The sequence below is a fragment of the Euleptes europaea genome, chromosome 8 (assembly GCF_029931775.1).
Source record: "Euleptes europaea isolate rEulEur1 chromosome 8, rEulEur1.hap1, whole genome shotgun sequence".
Lineage (NCBI taxonomy): Eukaryota > Metazoa > Chordata > Lepidosauria > Squamata > Sphaerodactylidae > Euleptes > Euleptes europaea.
The window spans coordinates 68,693,790-68,719,804 of NC_079319.1; the positions used below are offsets into that span (position 1 = coordinate 68,693,790).

Consider the following 26,015-nt stretch of genomic DNA (forward strand, 5'->3'; position numbering starts at 1 on the left):
TGTTGATACCCTGTATTACTTTCAATAGGATATATATCCAGATGCATGTCTCAGTCTACATTCTAGAACTGTGCAATTGTTTCAGAATGAATCACACTCCAGAATGAACCACCCTGCTTTGAAGTTGCATCAGAAGGGCCTCCTAAACCTCTTTCCAAATCACTCTGCAGGAAAGTCACATGAAGCTCTTTGAGCCATTTCAGAGGGCTAGCTGCTTCATTTGGTTCTGTTGCCCTTTTTAACCTTAGTCTGTCTAACTGCCTGGTGGGTTTCAAACAGTGAAAGGGAAGTTCATCAAGGGACAGTATGACTGACAGCTCTGAGTTGTCAATGAGGCACATAGCAGCTGAATGAGTCCACAGACTGGTACTCCATTTGCTTCCTCTTCCAAGCAATTACTTGGAGCCACACAGTTAAAGATCAGCAGCCGCCCAGAAACCAGCTCATAGTCACTGCAAATCTCTGAGTACAAGTGGCTACAGATCCCCCCCCCCTAGCATCAAGGGGCAGAATTGGGTCTAGTAATACTCCTAAAGGGTGAATCTGATCCTTAAGGAGAAGCACAACCCCATCCAGGACAGGCCAAATACCAACCTCTAACTTTGGTTAGTGATGTCTGTCACAAAGTCAGATTTGACTAACAGTACCATCCTATGCAGTTACTCCCATCTAAACCCATTGGTGTCAATGGGCTTTGACTGGAGTAACTCTGTATAGGATTTCATGGGTTAGTAGAGCTGTCAAGACTTCACAGTCACTATATGATCCCTGATTGGCTGAGATCATATGGTGAAGAAGCCCCTTCTGATAAAAAAGATGGTGTTGAGGCCATGTAGAAAACCATGGTTCATCATTGGGTTCATCATTGGTCTTCCGTGCAGCCCCAAATGGGGACTATGCCTGTGCAGGCCTGCCACTGGACTGATTTCTCTTTCAAGCTTTACAACTAAAGAGGGGGCACTCCTCCCCTCGATTGCCCAGCAACGGCTTCCCACCTGAACTGTCATATATCTTGGGGCGGTATACAAACTGGTGTAACAATGGCACACAAGAGTAAACCATTTTCAATCATCGTTTTACCCCCTCCCCTTATGGTGATTTTTGTAGAAAGGAACGAGATTGTAGAAATTGGGTACTAAGGAGATATTATTGTCTGGTTATTTAAGAGCAGCAGGAACTTCTGGGAAAGCTGCTCTATTAACTGGATGACACAGCATTAAGATTATAATTGTCGGGGATCCAGCGTGAGAGTTTCAATCTCAGACAAGTTTTTTATATGTTTTCCATTACACAGTTAATCTAGAATTGATTAGTGATTCATATAATTAATATCGGATGTTTTAAAATGATAAATAGTATGGGAGGGGCTTATTTAGTGCATGTGAAGCAGCATCTGTATAAGTACACTTTCCCCTCCCATTGAAACTATGGGGCAAAGTGAGAGTCTGCAATAGAAAAAGAAGCAGCAAAAATCCCCTCCTTTTCTGCTGATGGAAGTGTCTTCCATCAGCAGAAAATATAGGTAGGATTCATTACTTAGAGATTAGTTGTTTTACATATGAGGTACTTTAGCACTTGATACAAGTTTTCTCTTTTTATTAAAAGTTGTCCAAAAGCCATAAGATGAGTGTTAATATATTTGAAAGTAAGACGTAACACATGGAGGATTAAAATATTGTCGAAGGCTTTCACGGTCAGAGTTCATTGGTTCTTGTAGGTTATCCGGGCTGTGTAACCGTGGTCTTGGAATTTTCTTTCCTGACGTTTCGCCAGCAACTGTGGCAGGCATCTTCAGAGTAGTAACACTGAAGGAGAGACACTGTCCTTCAGTGTTACTACTCTGAAGATGCCTGCCACAGTTGCTGGCGAAACGTCAGGAAAGAAAATTCCAAGACCACGGTTACACAGCCCGGATAACCTACAAGAACCACATGGAGGATTTTTTAAAAATGTTTTTCACCTTGACATTTTTCATTAGTGTGGGTTTTTAAATTGTATTAGAATTTAGACAGGATGCACTTCACAAAGTATGGAATTAGATAGATAGATAGATAGATAGATAGATAGATAGATAGATAGATAGATAGATAGATAGATAGATAGATAGCTATGCTGTGATTGTAACTGGGATTTTGTGGCAGATAGAGAATTTGTGGGTTGTTCTTTGGCCTTTTAGGCAAGGACGTTTCCCCGCGGTCATCCCCGCCTACTGCTTCTGGGTGTCCAGATGCTGTTTTAGCCAGAATCTGGAAAACATGGGCAAAATTCGCCGGGAGAGCGAGGCGACCTCTGATGGGCAGAAAAGGCATGCATAATCAAAAGGAAGCCCCGAAGCAGTCGGTGGGGGTGACCGCAGGAAAACGTCCCTGCATAAAAGGCTACTGATTAATTACTGAGCCTGCCATCCCGCTGAACAGCAATTATAGACCGGCATCCCCATCAAGTCAAGAGTCTAATAGAAGAGTGCATATATCATACCAGCTCATGGAATACCATGTAGATACATTTTAATCTTTTTTTAAATGCTGGTGTTTAATTTAGCATTAATTCCAGAGGGGTAGCCACGTTAGTCTGTTGCAGCAAAAATAAACAGGAATCCTGTGTCATGTTAAAGACAAACAAATTTTTATTCTAGCACAAATGGATTAGAGCCATTTCATCTGGTGCATAGTGGCTCTTCGGTATGCAAACATCGATTTATCTAAGGTTATGAAGGGAGGAAAGGTGGAAACAGCAGGGTAAATGGGCTATGAAATGTTCGAAGTACAAGATGAGATGTAATTATGTAAAATTCAAATTAACAAAGAAGAGTACAGAGACCATTCACAGTAGCAATAATTGGTGATAATGCAATTTCCTTAGTTTTGTTAAGTTAACACCTATAATGGCTGGGGAAGACTGAGAGACAGTTCTACAACACTATATTTTATAGCAGGCTATTGTCATCAGACTGGAATACCAGAAAGAATTAAAATAAAATAATAAATAAATTCCCAAATATAGATAGGAATGAATTTCTATGGACTCACCCCAGGGATTTTTGCCAGTAACCTTCTGTGATGCTCAAAATCTTGCAAGGAAGACTGTTAATATATATGGAACAAGAAATGATGGATGTTCAAAATGAATTCAGAAAAGGAAAAGGCACTAGAGATCATATTGCAAATTTGTGTTGGTTACTGGCACATAAAAGAGAATTTCAGAAGAAAATCAGTTTGTATTTCATAGATTACAGCAAAGCTTTTGACTATTTGAGTCATGAAAAGCTATGGTTGGTTTTAAAAGAAATGAGTGTGCCACAGCATCTGATTGTTTTTGATGCGCAACCTGAGCTCTGGCCAAGAGGCTACTGTTAGGACAGAATAAGGAGAAACAGAATGGTTTCCAATTGGCAAAGGTGTCAGGCAAGAACATATTTTATCTCCTTGCTGTTCAATCTTTGTGCAGAACATATCATAAGGAAAGCTGGATTAGATTTCAATGAAGTGAAAATTGGCAGAAGGAACAATTTGAGATATGCAGATAACACCACATTACTGGCAGAAAATAGTGAAGACTTTAAATGACTTCTGATGAAGGTTTTAGCAGAAAGTGCCAAAGCAGGGTTACAGCTGAACATCAAGATGTCAGAAGTAATGACTAGTGGGGAATTACACAACTTTAAGATTGATGACGAAGAAATTGAAATTGTTAAAAGATTTTCTATTGCTTGGCTCCATCACCCACCAAAAGGGAGAGTGCAATGAAGAAATCGGAAGGGGACTGAGACTGGGAAGGGCAGCCATGAAGGAGCTAGAAATGATCCTTAAGTGCAAGGATGTGTTGCTGGCAACCAAGATCAAGATAATTCATACAATAGTATTCCCCAGTACTATATATGGGTGTGAAAGTTGGACAATGAAGAAAGCTGACAGGAAGAAAGCTGATTCTTTTAAAATATGGTGTGGGAGGAGAGTTTTACGGATACCATGGACCACCAAAAAGACAAATCAGTGGATTCTAGACCAAAGCAAGCCTAAGATCTCCCTAGAAGCTTAAAATGACCAAACTGAGGCTGTTGTACTTTGGTCATGTTATGAGAAGACACTGAAAAAGACAATAATGCTAGGAAAAAGTTTAAGACAGCAGGAAAAATCGGGGACTCAACATGAGATGGATTAATTCAATAAAGGAAACCACAGCCCTCAGCTTGCAAGACCTGAGCAAGGCTGTTAAAGATAGGACATTTTGGAGGTTATTGATTCATAGGGTTGCCATAAGTCGGAAGCAACTTGACGGCATTCAACATACACAGCCGTCTGTCTACTGCATAAAATACACAACTGTAGCAACCTGGGAATGCCCCATTGTCTAGACATTGGCACAGTCCCTGTCAGGACTTATGCCATTATCACTCCCAGTTATTTGTGAGACCCTACTGACTATGTTACAGTCACTTTTGCTACAATTCCTCAGGCAGAAACTTACACCTAAAAGAGTTACACAAGCAATTATTGGAATTATAGTTGCCATCTAATTGGTAATGAGTAAAGAAACAAATTGATAAGGCCTGACTGGTACCCAGAAATAGTCTACTACAAGACAAGCACACAAAAAAAGAACACCTCTGCTTGTTATTTTATGACCCTGTTGTTTACAGCTTTTCTTCTGATGAAATGGGTTCTAGTCCATGGAAACTAGAATTTAAGAGGTGTTAAGTCTTCAAGGTGACTCCTCTTTAGTTTAATATTAGTTAGCTATGTTGGTATTGATATTATCTCACATTTCATTGTAATTTTGATTGATCCTGTTAGATATGTTTGTTTATATCTGTAGGGTTGTCTGTTGGTTTTATCAGTTTTGTGTTCATTTTCAGGGTAAAATTTTTGTATTCCTTTGTTCACATTTCCCCCAATCTTTTGTGCATTAGGCTACAAGTTATATGCCAGATGACAAAAGAACATGTGGCATCCTGACTTTACTGTGTGAACCAAATGCCTTTAATATGAGAGCCAGTTAAGAGCCTTTAGTATCTGGCCTTTAAGAGAGCAGTTAAGAGCCTTTAGTATCTGGCCTTTAAGAGAGGAATCTTCACAAACAGGCCTGGCAGCAACCACCAGATTACTTGCTACCATGCAAGGAAAGAAGAAACAGTGGGCGAGGGGAAATTAGATTCCCCCCATAACTCCTTGCAGGTCCCCTCTATTAATGTTCTATAATATATATTTTGGTTTCATTAGAGTTGCACATAACAAAATGATGCCCCAAGGCTTTCCCCTGGAATAACTTCAGTGCCTATAGATCTACAGTGTCCTGTCTTTTTTTATGTTTGTGGGACAGGAAAGTATTTCACACCAATTTAAAAGCATTGAGGAAAAATATTTTTTGGGGGAAAAAGCACCATTGTAAAAGCAGTGAGTAATTTTGAATTACTTGGAAAGATAGATATAGGAGAGGGTCCAGTCATCTTTTTCATTCCACCTCACCTAACTAGCCCTCACTGCGCCCCATTTTATATGCCTTTTGCCATTTCAGGTCCCACAATCCCCAGCAGAGCCTTTTGGGTAATCAGAGGTAATCCCTTCCACTCTTTTGCATCAGTGAAAAAGCTGCTTGGATTCAATCCATACTTTCTAAAGAGTGAAGTAGAAGATAATCTGCAGAGAATATCGCTTTGTATATTTGTTAAGCGTGGAAGAACAATAAAGCTTCATTAGTTATACGAATGACTATATTTACAAGAAGACCGAATATGTTGCAGCACCTTACCGCCACCCTAACTGGTTTAGGGTGGCCATGAACAGCTGAAGAAATAGGCCCTTACCTATGAAAGCTCTTGTTGTAATAAATTAGCTTATTTTTAAAAGGGTACCAAATTCTTGGTTGTTATTTAACTGCAGTCACTGAGTTATTAAGATTGGCAGCTGAATTCATTATAGCCTTGCCTCTTGAAAAAATGTGCCCTTTCCTTACACATTCTAACAGCCAAAAGCAAAACAGATAAATCATAGAGCAGTGAAAAGATGGATTTCTAACATGTTGGAGCAAATGGGCCTGTTAGGAAAGTCATACCTTTTTTAAGTGATTGTGCTCATAATTCTTCAGTAAAAGTGGTTCATCATCTTTCATCATGATTTATATCTAACCTGTTACATTTTACCTGTTCAGAGCTTTTCATTCAGGGGAAATGAGACGTCTCTCCTCATGTTCATATTCACATTGAGTCTCATTGCCTCCGTCCAAGAGTTCTTGGTGTGATGTAATAATATGGGCTTCTTTCTGTAAGAACTGAAAAACCCTTTGAGGTACAGCTACAGTTTCTGCAAAAGCATGGTTCTGACATTAAATTAACTGATGTTGTGACTCATCCGTCTGTCTAAAACCATCATTGCTAAGCCTTACTACATTTGAACCTAATTAATTTAGAATTTCAAATATTGCTATGTTTTAATATATTTTAATTTTGGTATATTGCACAAATAGCCTAAGTTCCTTAACAACAGCACCCCCATTCCACACACTCATGTACAGTACAAAGCAGTGAGCTAGTTGGATTCCCTTCAGGTTATGATTGGAATGAACAAAGTTCCACTGAGAGGTGCTATTGCAGTTAGCATTAATATTAGTCTTGTTCAGTGTATAGAGTACTTTACAATTTTTGTTTCATCCTCTTGTCACAATAGTTCTGCCACGTAGGTTGATTGGAAGTGATGTGCCCGAGGCTACTCAGTAGGGTTGCCAGGTCCTTCTTCACCACCAGCGGGAGGTTTTTGGGGTAGAGCCTGAGGAGGACGGGGTTTGGGGTGGGGAGGGACTTCAATGCCCTAGAGTCCAATTGCCAAAGCGGCCATTTTCTCCAGGGGAACTGATCTCTATCGGCTGGAGATCAGTTGTAATAGCAGGAGATCTCCAGCTACTACCTGGAGGGTGGCAACCCTACTACTCAGTGAGGATTCCGTCATAATATTTTAATATCAGAATATGATACCAGAGTACTCAGATCAGATACTCAGATCATATGTGATTATATATGCATGCATTCTCCTTTCCCATTTAAAACATATATGCACACCAGTCAGGAAAGGGCAGCAACTATGTTCTCTCTTGAAGCAGCCTCCCTTCCTCCCTTACAGAAGTTATCTGATGATATTTTCTCTTGATTTCAGGTATTTTAGAAAGTTTACCAACAACAATTCTGTTTATTAATAGTATCGTGGCGGGAAAGGGGCTGGGCTGTGGCTCAGTAGTAGAGCATCTGTTTGGCATTCAAAAGGTCCCAGGTTCAATCTCTGGCATCTCCAGTTAAAGGGACTAGGCAGGTAGGTAATGTGAAAGACCTCTGCCTGAGACCCTGGAGAGCCACTGCCGATATGAGTAGACAATACTGACTTTGATGGACCAAGGGTCTGATTCAGTAAAAGGCAGCATCATGTGTTCATGTGAAATTGGAGAACCTCTTTGTTCTAATTTCTATTTTGACTCCTCTGATGAAATCCTTTTGGAATAGTTAGGACCATATTTACTAATGGGCTAAGCAGGAGTAGATCTGAAAATCTCCAAACCAAGCAGTAGACTGAGCTAATTGTCTTAATGCAGCTGATAGTGTTCCATTTTTTGAGACCTGAACAATTCTTATTCATACTGGATGGAACCTCTTGAAGATGAGTTTCTAACAGAAAGAAGACTGGATCTTTTAGAGTAGGAAAGAACTCTTTAAAAAATTCAGAATTTAAAATTATTTGCCATTTTCAATTCATGTACATTTATACAGATTTGTGTCTTATTATGACGTAAGATGGCATTTTATACCATTTTTGTACAGTGTTGATTCACTTTTCTCCCCTCATAGGGCTACTACAACCGAATGTAATTGTTGTTTTCTGTGTAGAAAGCTTACTTTCTGAACCTCATTTAATAAAAACAACTCACATCAAAGCTTATTTTGTCCCTTCTAGGCAGACCCAATGTCTCTGAAATCCTCTGTAAATAGATATTCTGTATATGGAAAATGTTTCTGAAGAAAATAAACATTACTATGAATCTACAGCTGCCATTCTCTGATTTAACTGCTGAATAGCAACCCAATACACAACTTAGCTACATCACACTATCATGTTAACCGTTACTGGTTACTATTGGATCTTCAGCAATTCCCTTTACCACATACCTAGATCATGACTAATTAGCATGCAACCCCTCAAGCAATTTTTGAAACCTTTGCTGTGGCACAGTAAGCTGTGGATCAGAGATGACCGTCGCTGTGGATTTCACATTCACCTTTTACCCAAGTAACCAATATTTCATGCTGAAATGAGGATTAATTGGCACCCTTTGAGCAAATGCACAACTATTTAAACTAAAGTACTGGATTTTAGGCAATACATTTCTCCTTGACTAAAGTTGTAATGCCAGGGTCGTGATGAGGAGATGGGCAATGGCAGACCACCTCTGAACATCTCTTGCCCTGAAAACCCCACCAAGGGTCACCATAAATCATCTGTGAATTGACACCCCCCCCCCAAAAAGGTTGTGATCCTGTGCACAATTATTTGGAAGTATGCCCCACTGAACGTAGTGGAATATATATTACTTCTGAGTTTACTTGCATTCCAACAATACATTGATTTAAATCCAGTTATTTAACATGATTACAAATCACACACTGCTGAATGTAAATGCTAAACCATTGCCTTCAGTCAGAGACTGGACTAGCTATTTGACCTAATTTGAAGTAAACAATATAGAAGAATGAATGGTCTTGTTCCTGACCATTTTATACCAGTAGGGATTCTATCTGCGCTGCTGTTCAGAACATAGTGAATACTTTAATAAACACTTCAGCCTTTTCTTCCTGGAATTTTTAGAGACACTGACTCTTTTACCTGATTAGTAGGTACCGTTGCAATGAAATATGCGGCAGGCAGAGCAGTTGCGTAATTGGAAGACTAGGTGACCTGTTATTGCATGGGATTGCTTATAGGTATCTGAATAAAGTACACCATAGCCAAGATAGTTCTAGCTGAACTTCTTGCATCCCCTAGTGTAAGCTATAAAACCGTACAGTAGACACTGCTTTACTGTTTTTGTTTTTAAGAAAGAAAGGTTAGATACGAGTTTATTCAAGACAAAGTCTTATGATGAAATGCATCATTTTTCACAAGCTTTTGCCATTTCCCTGACAGTTTTGTTTTAGTGAACTCTGAAAGCCCCCTTTTTGTCTCCTCATGCTTGAATTTACCCATTGTGCAGACATATATCAAATGGGCCATCAGTAGCAGTAGACATGCGGTAGTACATCCAAGTTAAAAATTCTTGCTTTGATTACTACAAATCCACAGAGCCCTTGGGTCCAGGGCTTCTCCTGCAGCACGGCTATTTGCAAATAGATTTTTATAGCACATTAGAGCTGGAGGGGAGTCCAAAGAAAATAGTCTTTTTCAATATTAGAACCAGCTGTGACTTTCTTGTGTGGATGACTCATTCATATTTTTTATGGGGTGGGAGAACCAGGCAAAGGACACACAGAGTCTTATTCAAGATGTTGTTTGTTTTTGCAAAGGGTATCCTAGCCACAAGCCAACTCGATCATACCAATGTGCAACTCTGTGTTTATTCAAAGCACTTTCTCTTTTCTTCTCCCCCCCTTTCAACAGTTCCAATTATAAAAACAGAACCCACTGACGACTATGAGCCAGCTCAAACCTGTGGACCAAGGAACCAAGGATTAAGCCCTCTCTCCAAACCGTACTACAGCCAGCAGATCATGATGCCTCCTGATCCTGGCTCCTGCCTCGTGGCTGGCTTCACTTCCTGTCAGCAGAGAAACGCGGTGATGTCATCGTCTCCCAGCTCAAGCCCCAAGCTGCATGATCTCTCCGCTCCTGCTTACAAGTGCCTCTCCAACCCCGGCCACAGCCACCTAGGACTTCAGCAGACCGCTGGAGGGATCCCCGCCATACAGGAAGTGCCAAGGCCTATAGTTGTGCACCCAAGCTCTCCCGATCAGGCATCTCACATCATGCTGCAGCCGCAGGTGAGTCAACATCTGAGCAGTAGCTGTTCCCTTGGTTACCAACAAACACTCTATCCCAACAGTCCCTCCTCTCCAGTTCCGTCTGTAACCCAAGAGCCAACCTTTTTGCAGTCCTGCAGTCCAACTCGCTCATCCATAATGGGTCAGCAGCAACTGCCGAATGTTCAAAGAAATGAATCTCCAGCAAATCAGCCACTGCCGTTGCCCGAGTTGCATGAGGACAATAATCATAATTTGGCCCCTATTCCTGTAACGGTCAAGCGTGAACCTGAGGAATTGGACCAGTTGTACCTGGATGATGGTAAGTCTTCCGCAGATGTAGAGGTTTGTGTTCAGCCATGTTGATGTGCCACTGAGTTCTTTTAACCTCCATGAGCACTGATGGGGAAGATTGCCAATTAACCGTCTTGTGGAATGGAGCAGGATTTTGCTTGGGTGGACCTCGGTATGGGAAAGATTTCTTTAATGCCATCAGCAGTAATTAAAATGTACGAGCCCAATTTTAAATGCTGATAGTCATTGCTGAATTAGCTGCATGTCCAATTGCTACAGTGCAGTCATCTTAACCGTATAGTCTTGGCTTATGCCTATGCTAGCGGCTTGCAGAATGGTGCTGAAACCCCATTTTGAATTGTCCCATTGTCCGTATAATGTTAGATCTTGAATTAAACAAGTCTGCTACATGGAAAGGGCAGAGCAATAATGAAGTGGGGAGGAAGGTCTTTGGAGATGGCAGGACCCCTGCGCCGGTGTTAGTGCCACTTGTGCCAACTAAATCAGCACTAACGCCAGCACAGGGCCACTTATGCAGCCACTGGGGAGCCGCAGGGAGCGCCACGCAAGGGCTCACACCGGTGCCAAAGGAAACGTTCCTGGGGACAGGGCTGACTACAGTCCGCTCCCTGAGGCCTTTCACCCCGGGAACGCCCCCTTTTGCCGGCGTGCACTTCCACCTGCAAAAAGGGAGGCGTAGCCCCGTTAAACTCAGTGGAGCAGTTTCACAGGGTTTTGCCACAATTCCTTTTTCAGCTTGCATTTACAGGCCGCTCAGGAGGCTGCGCAACTGCGCCACCCCTGGACACCCCACAACTACCACCCCCCTTGGGATTGCACTGTAAATGACGGAACTGCTCTATTTCTGCTAAGTAATTTTGAATTAAAAACTAAGTAATGACCTCCACGCATTGGCATCTGAAGATAAAGCTTTCTTCCCTTCTACACCTCCATCTCCCTTACTTTCTAGTAAATTTGCAGTTGGCCTTTATTTGTTCAGTGTAATAAATGGTGGAATCTGAAATGTGATTATATTACCTTATATTATTTGATGCTTAAAACCATGGTGGCTATTTATGCCGTCATGAGGTCCCTTTCAGTAACAGCATAATCTCATATAAGACATAGTGCTGGCTGACAAAGGCATTTGCTTTGAACAAATCTTGTTTCAATAAAAATATGTAAGTGACTGTAAGCTAAGGGGGAAATGATTGCCAAAGGCAGTTTATTGTAAACGTTTTTATTTTTATCATCAGGACTCCATCTGAATTCAGATTTCAAATATTCGTGTTTTAAAACATGAATAGCAATATTATGTTCCATGTGGCTTAATAGACATCCTGATCAGATGGGTTACTTGTCTGGAAAGAACTGCCCACAAATTAGGACTATAACGCTGATCAAAATGTTCTGCAACTGGTACCAAACATTTTTTGTATTAATGAGATATTCATTTGGACACTGTAGTATAAAAATGAATTGCATGCTGACATATTAATTTAAAAAGATACCCAAGGACCATCCCTTGTTACATTTAGTTCAAGAGCTTATGTGTGTATGTCAAAATATATGACTTGTACAACCATGTTTAATGCAGTGCTTCCCACTTAGTTCTCTGTTGAGACATGGCTGGCTTTAGAGTACATTTTTTTTCATTGAAGAAAATGACATCTTCCGTGCTTATTTTTTTAAAAATTGACGTGCAGAAATAGAGTTTAAAACAGCACCTCTAGAGTATTTTACCCTAAGTTTAGACATTTTAATGGTCTTTTACCAAATTATATCAAAATGAGCCAATCCGTAGGGTTGCCAAACTCCAGGTAGTAGCTGGAGATCTCCCACTGTTACAACTCATCTCCAGCCAATAGAGATCAGTTCACCTGGAGAAAATGGCCGCTTTGGCAATTAACTCTATGGCATTGAAGTCCCTCCCCTCCCCAAACCCCACCCTCCTCAGGCTCCGTCCCAAAAATCTCCAGGTATTCCCCAACCCATAGCAGGCAACCCTACCAATCCTACTTATTAGAGAACTAATAAGTGGTGGTGCAACCGCTCTTAAAGAAAACAACTTTAGATCCAAGGGATCTGTCCAACTACCACCCGGTATCAAATCTTTCATACCTGGGTAAGGTAGTTGAGAGAGCGGTTGCTGAGCAGCTACAGGAGTTCCTGGATGAGACATCAGCACTTGACCCATTCCAGTCAGGCTTCCACACTGGTCATGGGACGGAGACGGCTCTGGTCGCCCTTACAGACGATCTCTATCGACAACTGGATCAAGGTGGGTCGGGGCTGCTGATACTCTTAGATTTGTCAGCAGCCTTCGACACGGTCGATCATGATCTTCTCGACCACCGCCTTGCCGCTGTGGGGATTCGGGGCACAGTCCGTCAATGGCTGCGCTCCTTCCTACAAGATCGGGGACAAAGGGTGGTGCTCAGGGATAGGGTTTCACAGTGGCATCCTTTGGTGTGTGGGGTGCCGCAAGGCGCGATCCTCTCTCCGATGTTATTTAACATCTATATGCGCCCCCTTGCCCAGATTGTTCAGAGTTTCAGGCAGAGTTCCGCAGGGCCGGTAAGACAGAGCTATTCCACCCGGCCTATGGATGAGGACGGCCGCAGGTGAGATTAGATAAGATCAGAGCTAGCCTCCCTACTCCCCACCCCCAGTTTATGATCTATTTGGGGGTGGGTAGCCAAACCAATTATATGCTTATGGTTGGCATTACCTGCCACAGTAAGCACGTATATACGGTGTCCATCTTTTAAATTAATTGGGTTGTTTTATGGTTTATGGTTTTATATCTTTTACTGTTCTGTTGTTATATTGGAAATTTTAATTGCTGTAACCCACCCTGAGCCCGGCCTGGTCGGGGGAGGGCGGGCTAGAAATATGAAAATAAAATAAAATAAAAATAAATACACATTCATTTGCTTATTAATATAGACACCACCTGTCCTGTCTAAGATATTATAGTTTGGAGGGCTTGTCTCAGCCAGTAGAATATTCCCTGCTAAGTACCACATTTATTTTTGAGGCTCAGGGAGCTTTGGCCATTCCCAGAAATTTGCCTTTATTTCACTTCTGTGGCTGCTTTGAGACCTTACAAGAAACTGTGGTTTATAAATTATGAATATAAATGGCTCAACAAACTGGGGTTTGTTGATTAGTGCTAAACCAGGAATTCAAACTGGGGTTTGCAACTGGTTCATTAAACTAATTTGGACTAACTGTGATTGGTTTTGATGTGTGATTTTAGAAACTACAGTTTTTGGTGTGGCACACCTTTCATGGACACCTGGTGACAGAGATAGTAGTCTAGGAAGGATGACCTTCCTACTAGGTGGTAGAAAGGTGGCAAGAAGCCAACAAACCATGATTTATGCACAAACTTAGTTAGGTCTGGTAGACTAACCAGAGTTTGTTGCACAAAGCAAAGTTTGAACATCTCATGGTTTCTTATTGTATCTGAATATATTCTGCCTGTGTCACACACAGCATACCCAGAATCTCTAAACCACCAGAACTGGTCATTCCTCTGCCAAAGAGACATTGCATAGGTTATTGATCTTATTAATGTTCATGCTGCATATTTCGATTCCTACAGCACAGCACCACTCAGTTATGGAGTTATTTCCTACATTAAAAACATCAAAGAAATTGGGTGGAGTTTATCAATTAATGTTATCTCCATAAGCGACAAGGGAACACATCAGCATGAACAGGAAGAGACGCTTGGAAAAGTAACTGATGATCTAGCTTTTCAACACAGTGTAAAGAGATAATATTAGACACTGTTTCATTGCACATGCTAATAACAAATAGGTACTAAGGACAAAAACAAAATAAAACAGATATTTTTGGTTATGCTTCTAAGCTTCTAAAAACTTAAGGAGTTTTGACTAACAGTCTGATATTATTTTCTGTCACCTGAATTTTGGTTCTTAATTCAGGTGCACAATTTCAGTAAGATGCCATACCGTATAAATACACTTTCTTGCGTGTAAAATCTACTGTTTTGTTGAAAGCATTGGGATTAGTACGCATGTGTAGAATACTTGTGATAGTCATTTAAGGAAACTGAGTTCCTGTTTTCACTAAATGAAGATTATCTCCTGAGTAGTAAGAAATGTTACTTGATTAAGGTCTTACTGATTTTTATTTTTTTTGCCGTCAAGTCACATCTGATTTATGGCAACCCCTGGTGGGGTTTTCAAGGCAAGAGATATTCAGAGGTTTGCCATTGCCTACCTCCATGTCATGACCCTGGTATTCCTTGGAAGTCTTTCATCCAAATATTGCCAGGGTCAACCCTGCTTAACTTCTGATATCTAATGAGATCAGGCTAGCTTGGGCTATCCAGGTCAGAGTCTTACCGATTTTAGTAGAACTTATTTCAAAGTAAGCCTGCTGATAATAATAGTCTTTTCACCATTTCAAACATCCACAATTCATTCTGTTGCTCTTCGGGATGTTTTTGCATTGTGAATGCGTGACCTGGGTGTGGACACAGTCAAGGCTACCTGGAAATGGTTACCAAGCTTCAGATTACGTTGAACTCCTTCCTTCCCAGTCATTTGTCTGCTCATATGTGTCCCTGCTCAGGATGGTGCTGCTGCAATCTTCTTATTAGTGGCTTACTAGAGGCACCTGGTTGGCCACTGTGTGAACAGACTGCTGGACTTGATGGGCCTTGGTCTGATCCAGCAGGGCCTTTCTTATGTCCCCCTCCACCAATATGGATTTTCTGTATATCTTTTACCTCCCAGTAGGAAAAGTAGCTGGTAAGGGGTGATTTTGAGGGGGGAAATGACTGGCAATGAAAGGGATGAACAGCTACTCCATCAGTCTTCATGTTAAACTGAAGCCACCCCACGGATATATGTAATAAATGAAACCCACAGGGAAGGGGGGGAAATCACAGAATCACATATAATTTGTTGACATTAACCAGCTAGAATGTTGACCTTAAAATACTTCCTTGAAGTACTTTAACAGGCCAAGTCCAAAATATGGCCATAATTAGGTTTGCCAACCTCCAGGTAGTCAGTACAGGAGCGAAATTCACTTAAAGTGCAAAAATAGACTTTTATGTGCTACTAAACTAGGATCTTACAACATACTATTCACATATTCATACACTATATACAACATACAATAAGCCCAACAACATATGAGACATATAGTTAGACAACACAACACCATATGAGGTGACCAGATTGAAGAAAATATAGCAGAAATATTTGAATGATTGCTACACTTTGTATCTTACCCTTCGTGGGAAGCAATATGTATCCAGCATTTTGAGAACTGTGATTATGTGAAATTGTAAGAGGAATTCCAATGAAGGACTGATGAAAAAAAGAATTTGAAACGGCTGTATCCTCCTTGTGAACTTTCCTCTTTGGGAAATTGATTTCTCCTACATAAACCTATACAAGAAAGAAGCAAAACTGAAGATATATGAACTCCTCTAGAGACATTTCAAATATTTCTGCTATATTTTCTTCAATCTGGTCACCTCATATGGTGTTGTGTTGTCTAACTGTATGTCTCATATGTTGTTGGGTTTATTGTATGTTGTATATAGTGTATGAATATGTGAATAGTATGTTGTAAGATCCTAGTTTCGTAGCACATAAAAGTCTATTTTTGCACTTTAAGTGAATTTCGCTCCTGTACTGATTTCCTAATCTCCTAGATACTAGTACAGTGGTTATCTTTTTTCCAACCTCCAGGTAGTGGCTGGAGATCTCCTGCTATTACAACTGATCTCCAGCTTGATAGAGATCAGTTCCCCTGGAGAAAATGGCTGCTTTGGCAATTGGACTCTATGACATTGAAGTCCCTCCCTCCCCAAACTCCACCCTCCTCAGGCTCCACTCCAAAAACCTCCTGGCAGTGGCGAAGAGGGACCAGGCAACCCTAGCCATAACGCAACTTTGGCATACTTAAGCCTGATCACTTGATGGGCCTGTAGTGCCTCTAACTCTCCAACGTATTGTGGCCTATATAATCTTCCAAATCTCATTCACTCCCAGAACGTTTGAGGCAAAAGCTAAAGCCATGGCACCCGCTGACACCTTTTCTGGGGCTTGCCAACTGTTTTTAGGAACTGGCTGGGGCCAGGTGGAGCTTTTGCTCAACAAGTCTTCTGATTGACTATTGGGGATTTGATTGGCTGTGCAGATTTTTTTAAATGTTGCTTTGGCAGCAGCTGCCACCACCACACAAGAATCAACACTGTGTTACTGAAGTTAAGCTGTGGCAATCATTTTGTGGCTGGCTCTGCCTTTTGCGGCAGCCATTTTGTAGCAGCCATTTTGTTGCTGTCCCCATCATGTGATGTCAGAATTCCAAATTGCCCGCAGACTCAAAAAGGTTAGGGACCTCTGAGCTAATGCACGAGAAGAATAAAATGGTATCCCGGCTATAATTTAATTACACTGGAGCAGTCCCATTCAGCTTAATACAACTGCTCTGGAATAAACAGGCTACAGATACCCCACTCCGTGGTCTTCAGTGCAAAATATGGGTGCTGCTTTTGGACTCTGGCTAGAATTACCTGAACCAATTTTGGAAAATGGAATTTAAGAATTAAATATATTTGTTTGTTTATTCATTTTTGCACCTTGTATGTATTTTCCCCCTTTTCTTTTTAACAGGGGGCTTGATAAGATGGCAGTATGTAGGTTTTATATATATCTATCAATACAAGCAGACTACATAGGCTATAAAGAGTTGCCTGGATTTTTGAGACATGCCTGACAGCAGCTATCAAAATCACTTCATCAGCTTCTTTTCAGTGCCAGTCAGCTTTTGCCCCTTATAATTGTCTCTGCACAGCTGTGAGTTTTATATCACTTTGCCCATGAATGCATACATTTCAAGTGCTCTCTCTCTCTCTTTTTATTTTTTAAAAAAAAGGTAAATTGGGAGTATTAAACTCTCATGTAAGTGTGTAAAAATGGCAAAACCACAGGCAAAGTGTTACTGAAAGCTGCAGCCTAAGCAGCCGTTTTAAAGGTGTCTCTTAAAAAATAACTTTTGCAGTAAAAGCCTTTAACTTATGGAAGTAATCTGAGCTATTGCTAATGTCCTTGCCATGAATTGCTTACACTGTCGAACTGTTAGATGTCTGACATGTCCATATTTCTCCTATACAGCATATATTAAATTCTGTTGCCTTTATGCCGTAAGCTTGAGAGGGGTGGGGTGGGTGTGTTATATATATATATATATTTCAAATTTATATATAAATGCACATGATTTGGTCATATAGTTTATTTTAACAGGAACTGTACCAGACAGAATTATTCTTCTGCTGAAACGTATCCTTTTTCATGCACCTCAGCTTTGTGATTAAAGGGATTGACTCCCAAGACATTAAGTTTAGTCTGCTGCTGCCACAATTATGCCTTTTTAAAGCTTCTGAGTTCGCTCACTGATTTCCAGTAGTCCAGATGTCATTCGAACAACACGCAGATACTCTACAAAGTCCAGTAATACTGTCATCACATTGGACTGGATTTCAAACTCCCCTTATTGCCCCCCCTTCCCTCCCTCTCCTTTAGCCCCATCTAGCAGCTCTGGAGGAAAACAAAAGGCTTTCCTCATGGAAAGTTTTAGTGAAGCTGGCTGTGTGCCCAGTTTGAGCACCCCTCTTCATTTGTAATGATGATTGAAAGCGTACATACTACTGTGGTAAAACATGCTGAGTCGCTAACATTGGAAATGAAGGTTAGACAAGATGGGTAAGGAGGATGGAGAAATAAAGAACTCAAGTAATTCATTATGGGTCAAACCATTAATGGACCTAAATGTCTCCAATTGAGTGGTGGGCCATTAAATGAAAACCACACAGGTCACAATATTACATTTCCCTTTTAGCTTCCAGCTTTGCAAAGGTAGTCTCTCTGAGAAGACTCTGAAAGAGGACTTTTGGGGAGGCTGAGGTGTCACAATAGGGTTGCCAGGTTCCTCTTCGCCACCTGAGGGAGGTTTTTGGGGTGGAACCTGGAGAGGGCAGGGTTTGGGGAAGGACTTCAATGCTGTTGAATCCAATTGCCGAAGTGGCCATTATCTCCAGGGGAACTGATCCCTATTGGCTGGAGATCAGTTGTAATAGCGGGAGATCTCCAGCTAGTACCAGGAGGTTGGCAACCCTATGTCGCCAGGTGAAGCAATAAGCTTAGATCCCAATTTTAAAAATGGTAAATAGAAGGATTTTTGTCTGGAAGTTAGCCCCCTCTCTCCCTCTCTTGCCCAAAATGCCTCCCAAAATGCTGCTCTGGGGGGACAGAGAACCCCCAGGAATCCCTTCGAGGGATTTGGAGGCCTGCTGTGGAAGATGGAAATCAGTGAAAAACCCTTCTCCTTGCACACATTATCTCTGATTTCCACTATCTCCTTGGCCTGCAATTTGTTTTTCAGTCACTTTGGATTGGCTTGCTGGTTATTGCATCCATTTTAGAATCATTCAGTCACAGTCCTTTCCGTAAAATAACAGTGATAACAGTGATAACAGTACCACAGCTGAAGAAAGGCCGAAATATAAATATGGCAAAACAGCAAAGGAAGCAGAAAGATTAATAAAGATGTAAGCACTAAAAATAAATAGATAAAGCCTGAACTCTCCCTGTGTGTGCGCGCGTGTGTGTGTGCGCGTGTATGCGTGTGTGAAGTCAAGTCACGGCTGACTTATGGCGACCCTGTAGGGTTTTCAAGGCAAGAGACATTGGGAGGTGATTTGCCATTGCCTGCCTCTGTGTGGGCTGAGAGTGTTCTGAGAGAACTGTGACTGGCCCAAGGTCACCCAGCAGGTTTCATGTGGAGGTGTTGGGAATTGAACCCAGTTCTCCAGATTAGAGTCCGCCACTCTTAACCACTACAACACGCTGGCTCCTGAACTCTCCCTAGAAGCTAAAAATGACCAAACAGAGGCTATTGTACTTTGGTCGCAAGAAGACAAGACTTACTGGAAAAGTCAATACTGCTAGGAAAAGATGAGTCTGGCAGGAAAAGAGGAAGACCCAACATGAGATGGATTGACTCAATAAAGGAAGACATAGCCCTCAGTTTGCAAGACCTGAGCAAAGCTGATAATGAAAGGACATTTTGAAGGTCATTAATTCATAGGGTTGCCATGTCAGAAGCAACTTGACAGCACTTAGCACACAAACAAATAAATGGCATTTCCCAACTGAACAGTCCCGTATGAACAGTCTTATTTGATACGTTAACAGTGCAATCCTACGCAGAGTTACACCAGTCTAAGCCCTTTGAAGTGAATGGGTTTACACTAGAGAAACTTCCCTTAGGATTGCACCGTTAGCCTTTAAATGCTCATTGCTAAGAAAGTTGATGGCAAAACTATGTAAGCTGCTTCAGATCCCTTTGGGAAGAAAAGTGGCACAGAAATGCCCCAATAAATAATGAAGGCTGTAACAGGTTCTCTTCTAAGGGATAAAGGAAAGGTTAAAGGAAAGGTAACAGGTTCTAACTGTAAGAAAAAGCTTGTGAATGATGTAGACGTTAATGATAGGATTTGAATAAAAGTGTCATATGATCCTTTTTTAAAAATGAATTCTTATTTTTCAAACATTAAACAACATAAACATAAACACCAGACACCCTATAAACACAATACAGACTATTGCATCTTAATCTTTCCCAATCTTTCTATCCAATCTTACTTGTAATATAGCTATTCTGTTCTACCTTCTACTTTCAACTACAATGTATTATAAAGAATGAGAAAATAATAATAAAAATTATGCTTCTCCCTTGCTATTACTACAATAGTTATATAGTTATGTATAACTATAGTCATAACTAGTTTAACCTTTCCCCTACCCACTATCTATTGTGTATTTCTTCTACTTCTAAACTCATTTGTCCTATTATATAACATTTTTTCATACTATATATTTGCACTGGTTAATTGTATTAAGATTCTTAGCACATATATTCTTAACTGGTAATGTTCCGTGGCATTTCATTGCATTAGTCTAAATGTATATATCTCACTCTCATCCCTTATTATGTAAACAATTTTGGCATATTCTATAATATTTCTTAATCTAAATACTCAAGCATTAGTAAGTCATACTTCTAAACTTCTAAAAGTGTCATGTGATCTTAATGATGGGGAACAAGTTTAGAAAGTGCAACAAGGAAAGGCCTGGGAGAAGAAGATAAAGCCCAGGGCATCATGCAGTATCAGCAGAATGGATAGCGATATTGTTAAAAGATAACAATGATTAGCGGAGGATGGGAAGTCTTGGTAAGAAAAGTGATCATACCAAGTTTGGGAAAGTGATGAAACATTCCACAGGAGATATTGAATAGGCCGCTAAGAGTTGTGAGATTGTCTCTGAGGAAATGGTTTTAGAACTGTTGTTTAGGTAACCAAGAAGTCCACAATGAGAAGATCAGTAACGGTGGACAAACAACCCTAAATACTGCTTGGCTATCATTACTAATCATTTCCTGTAACCAGCAGCCACACAAGAATGTTGGGCACATGGCCAAGTCATGCTCAGTTCTCCCAGGGTGATGGGCTACGTCCAAAGGCCACATCAGTCCTCTGCATATACAAAAACGCATCCCAGGATGCCTGTCACATTCCCTGGCAATACGCAAGAATCCACAGCTGACAACTCAATGTGGATAGAAATCTATCAGGATGAGTTTAATTTCCACTGTTCTAAGGATTAATTGTTGCCAGTTCTAGTGTAAAAGACCATTCAAATCTCCTTTGTATTATATGCACAGGGAACAAATTAGGTTAATTAGGAAAACAGGAAAGGAACAAGTATGCTGTAAATTGGAGTCCTGTAAAACGGATGGAATAACGTGCGGAGAGTGTGTGCTTTTTGCGTTTTAATTAACCAAAATGTACTGATCACTGTGACATTAAATGCCAGTGCAGTTACAGCCAAATAGTTCCTGGGCAAACAAATGGAAATATTATTGCAACTCACTTCCACATTGTAGTTATTCCTTTCCTTCCTTAATACCATTCTAAATAGGAAAGATTTTTAAAATAACTTTAATTTTGCTTCATGGAGAAGGGCCTGCTGCTCATAAGTTATAGTAACAGTTGTTTGCTTATAAGCCTGATTTGGTGCCAAAGAAAATTTACATTGTGCAGAAGCAAAGCTTTCTTTCCCGAGAAAGCATTGTTCAGATGTTTGCATTCATCACTGGAATATGATATTCGTTGGAAATATTTCTGGGGAACGTCACTGGAGAGCTTGCACAGTGTTGGCAGATCAGTCCACAGCCACTGTGGGAGCTGCTTAAACTCTTGTTACTCTAATGATCTGACCTGTCTTGACAAAAATGCTTCTGGAGACATTATTTTTTTTGCAAAAGTAGGCCTGTAGCCAAGGTGGGGCCATTGGGAGGCCTTGTCTCTTTCATCAAGATCTTGGCCTTCCCTAACAATTGCATAAGTTTCACAAAGGGGGTGAGGAACGGTAGTACTTGTGGCATGCTTTTTGTATTAGGAGCAGATCAGGACACCGCGGGTGGGCAAGAGGCCTAGTGGGAGGAAATCCTGGTGTTTAATCTTCATAGATTCATCTAAAGCAGTGGTTCCCAACCTTTTTTTGACCAGGGACCACTAGGACTTTTTTGTTCGGTGCAGGGACCCCAAGGTTCAAAATAAAAATTCCAAGAATTTGAAAACAAACTCTAATCATAACTGTTAGTTAAACATTAAAGTTAGAATAATATTTGAATATATATAAATATATAATAGGGAACTTTTAATTGAAAATATTAATTTATTATGGGTTTATAACTTTGTTTCGCGGACCTTAATTTAGTTCTCGCGGACCCCTGGGGGTCTGTGGACCCCCGGTTGGGAACCAGTGATCTAAAGTGTCAGGTAGCTGAGTTAGCGGGGGCTTTGGCCATTCTTAGACCCATGAGCCAGAGATCAGTTTTTCTAGATAGATAGGGTTGCCAGCTCCGGGCTGGGAAATACCTGGATATTTTTGGGGCGGAGCCTGAGGAGGGTGGGGTTTGGGGAGGGGAGGGACTTCAATGCCATAGAGTCCAATGGCCAAAGTGGCCATTCAGATGAAGTGATCTCTGTCAGCTGGAGATCAGTTGTAATTGCAGGAGATCTCCAGCTAGTACCTGGAGGTTGGCAACCCTATGGATAGAGGCTGGTAAGCACTTAGGATCACCATCAAACAGGCCGGCATTCACCTCAGCATACTGACAATGGTTGAAGCCAGGCAGTTATTTTGTCAAACAGGCACTCAGGAAGAAACAACGCGAGAAGACTATGAAGATGGAGAAGGGCTGACAAACATCATGTTGAAAGGAGGCTGAAAGGATATAGGCAGGAAGGGAAGAACAAGAATGAAGAAACAGAACACATTGTTTAAAATGAACTTGTTGTGGGTATGTTGCATGGAGAGAAAGTCTTGTGGGAAAGAGCCATATTTATGGCAATAATATGGCTGCTTTCCTTGTTGTTGCGCATCCCTGGCCCAGTATTTTGCTATGCTGGAAAGTGCAAAGGAAATCAAGACAATGCCTCGAGAAGGCAAACTCTTGAGCTTGAAGTTTGTGTCGCAAGCAAGCAACTGCCTGAGCCATAACAAGGTGCCAAAAGTCTTACTTGCACCAGCTGCTATTGGTGGCTGGTGCTAGTGTAAGGTTGCCAACCTCCCGGTGGTACAAGCAAAATATTTAACAATACTGTACAATGAATGCTAGACAAAACTAACAGTAAGGGCTCAAAGGTATTGTCTGATTGTCACAGTACCTTTGAGCCCTTTACTTGTGGTTTTGTCTAACCTCCAGGTGGTGGCTGGAGATCTCCCGCTATTGCAACTGATCTTCAGGCAATAGAGATCAGTTCTCCTGGAGAAAATGGCTGCTTTGGAAGGTGAACTCTATGGTATTATACCCCATTGAAGTCCTTCCGTCCCCAAACCATGCCCTCCTCAGGCTCCACCCCCTAAATCTCCAGGTATTTCCAAAACTGGGATAAAGAAACAGCTCCCCATGCATTCCCTATCACATAGCCATTTTTATATCCCAGGCAGTGGCCTTTACCTCCTCAGGTAAGCTAAGCATCTGTCTGCCAGCCCTTCCTATCGCAAATACTCTCAGACTTTGTAAGTCTTTCAGTCAGATGTTGGCTTTCATCTTCTTCCAGCTCCTTTTGCTTGTTACATACATATCACGATGTAAACAGTAACACAACCTGCCTGTTAGGATTACATTTATCAAATAAGCCAGGGCTGTGTGTTGCTAACATGCCTAAGGAACAGTTTTACTCCGGGAAGTAGACAGTGATTTAATGTATAGCAGACTTGTCTAGCTGTTGGCAAGCTGTTATGTTATTGTATTTTTTAAGCGATAAAATAGCCTGCTTTGGCTCCACCAAATATCAGTGCTCCTCTTTGATTCAGAGGGAGCCTCTCCAGGCCACGTTTAGCAGTCAAGAATGCAGTTGCTTTATTTGAACATAGTTGCTGATAATCATATACCAACTATTGTTTCAGGACAATCAGGTGCCAGGCCCCTCTTCACCTTCTGTGGGAGGTTTTTGGGGCAGAGCCTGAGAAGGGAGGGGGCTTGGGGAGGGGAGGGACTTCAATGCCATAGAGTCCAATTGCCAAAGCGGCCATTTTCTCCAGCTGAACTGAGATCAGTTGTAATAGCAGGAGATCACCTGCTCTCTCCACGGATCTTAAGTTGAGACTTATTTAGCAAAAAATTAGGTTCAGGATATACTGGACACCACAGCGACTCTAGCAAAGGATTGAGTAAAGTGTCAAATTGTTGACGTTATAACTCACTGGACACGTCCATTTGCTTTGGGCATGTCCAGTTATTCAGTTTTCCTAGGAAGAAGTTATTACTTATATTAATCTTAATTAGAATGTTCATTGATTTTTGAGGCGCCTTAAATTAGGCTATTTGAGTAAATTTCAGTGTCATTATAATCTTTTATTATGACTAAATGTATTTACTGTATTGTGTTTTAACTATGATGTTAGCCGACCTGAGCCTGGCATCGCTGGGGGAGGGCGGGATATAAATAAAACATTATTATTAGTGATAAGCTGCAGTACTGCAGTCAAAAGCTCTGCTCACGACCTGAGTTCGATCCCAACGGAAGTTGGTTTCAGGTAGCCGGCTCAAGGTTGACTCAGCCTTCCATCCTTCCGAGGTCGGTAAAATGACTACCCAGCTTGTTGGGGGTAAAGGAAAGATGACTGGGGAAGGCACTGGCAAACCACCCCGTAAGCAAAGTCTGCCTAGTAAACGTCGGGATGTGATGTCACTCCATGGGTCAGGAATGACCCGGAGCTTGCACAGGGGACCTTTACCCTAATAGCAGGAGATCTCCAGCTAGTACTTGGAGGTTGGCAACCCTACGTGTAGCATAGAGGTTTGTTTTTCGCCTTGCAGTTGCTTTGTAGCTGTAGTTTTAAGATACTTTTAACATGGCCATCACATACCTTCTTAGTTTGTTTCGCTCAAAAGCATTTGGATTTAAGGCAAGTTGGAGTAAAATGCACCACTAGAAATATTATCAGAAATGTAGGGTTGTCAACCTCCAGGTGGGAGCTGGAGATCTCCTGGAATTAACTCATCTCCAGACTAGAGAGATCAGTTCCCCTGGAGAGGGGGAGGGTGGACTCTAGAGCTAGGGTTGCCAGGTGGGTGGTTTCAGCAGACAATTGCCCGCCAATCCACCCAGCTGCTCAAGAGCGGGGATCACACATGCTTGCAGCCACACGTGATGCGATCACATCACTTCCGGGTTTACCCCCAGAAGCGCCGCATAGCCGCAGCCGCTTTGGCACTCAAACCCCCCAAATGCTGGCAAACCCGGAAGTTGCATGATTGCGTCACACACAGCTGTGCATACAATCACCCCAGTCCCCCCAAAACCTCCCGTCGATGAGAGGGGGGACCTTGCAACTCTATCTATAGCATTATACCCCACTAAATTCCCTCCCCTCCCAAACCCCACCCTCCCCTAGCTCCACCCCCAAATCTCAAGGAACTTCCCAACCCAGAGTTGGCAAAAATGTTATCTGTGAAAGAAAGCTGCAGGCCTATACCAGAGAGTACTGAATGCAGCCTAATTCATTTTATTGCATATATAGCTTCCCTTTCTTCCATCGAATTCAAAGTGAGATACATGAGGTTCCTCGATAGTTTCCCATGCAAGTTCTTACCAGGCCTAGACCTGCTTTTCTTTAACATGGCTGGTGTATCATATATCTGCAGACTATGCTCTGGGAATCTTCCCATAAAGCTAAGATAGTAGTAACCCTCTAACTAGTAGTACCAAAAAAACTAAACATTTCTCCAGTTCCTAATGGTTATCTTACAAATACTATATGTTGGCTAAGTACGTTAAAAAAAAACAAAAAAACACCAATGACAATAACAACAACTAAAAAAAGCAGAATTACTGACAGTCTTCGTAATTTTATGTGTATATACACACACACACACACACACACACACACACACACACGTAATAAAATAAGATCAAGTCTCCCATGCTACAGCTTATTTCTATGTCTTCATATTCATCATTACGTCCTGACTGAGCCCTTATTTATGATATTCTCTATTTTACTTATTGTATGTGACCATACCACATCCAATCTTATTGTATCTCTATTTTCCTGATATGCTGTTAGCTTAATTAAAACATATATTTCTTTAACTTTAA

The 26,015-nt window shown here is 41.3% G+C and overlaps 1 protein-coding gene across 1 annotated transcript in view; it reads left to right on the plus strand.

The window, feature by feature from the left end:
* Positions 1-26,015, plus strand: part of NFATC1 (nuclear factor of activated T cells 1) — a 148,417-nt gene that overhangs the window by 93,864 nt on the left and 28,538 nt on the right. The window contains exon 8 of the mRNA XM_056854090.1: positions 9,633-10,012. Coding sequence (XP_056710068.1) covers positions 9,633-10,012 — 380 coding nt within the window. The remainder of the gene's footprint in view (positions 1-9,632; positions 10,013-26,015) is intronic.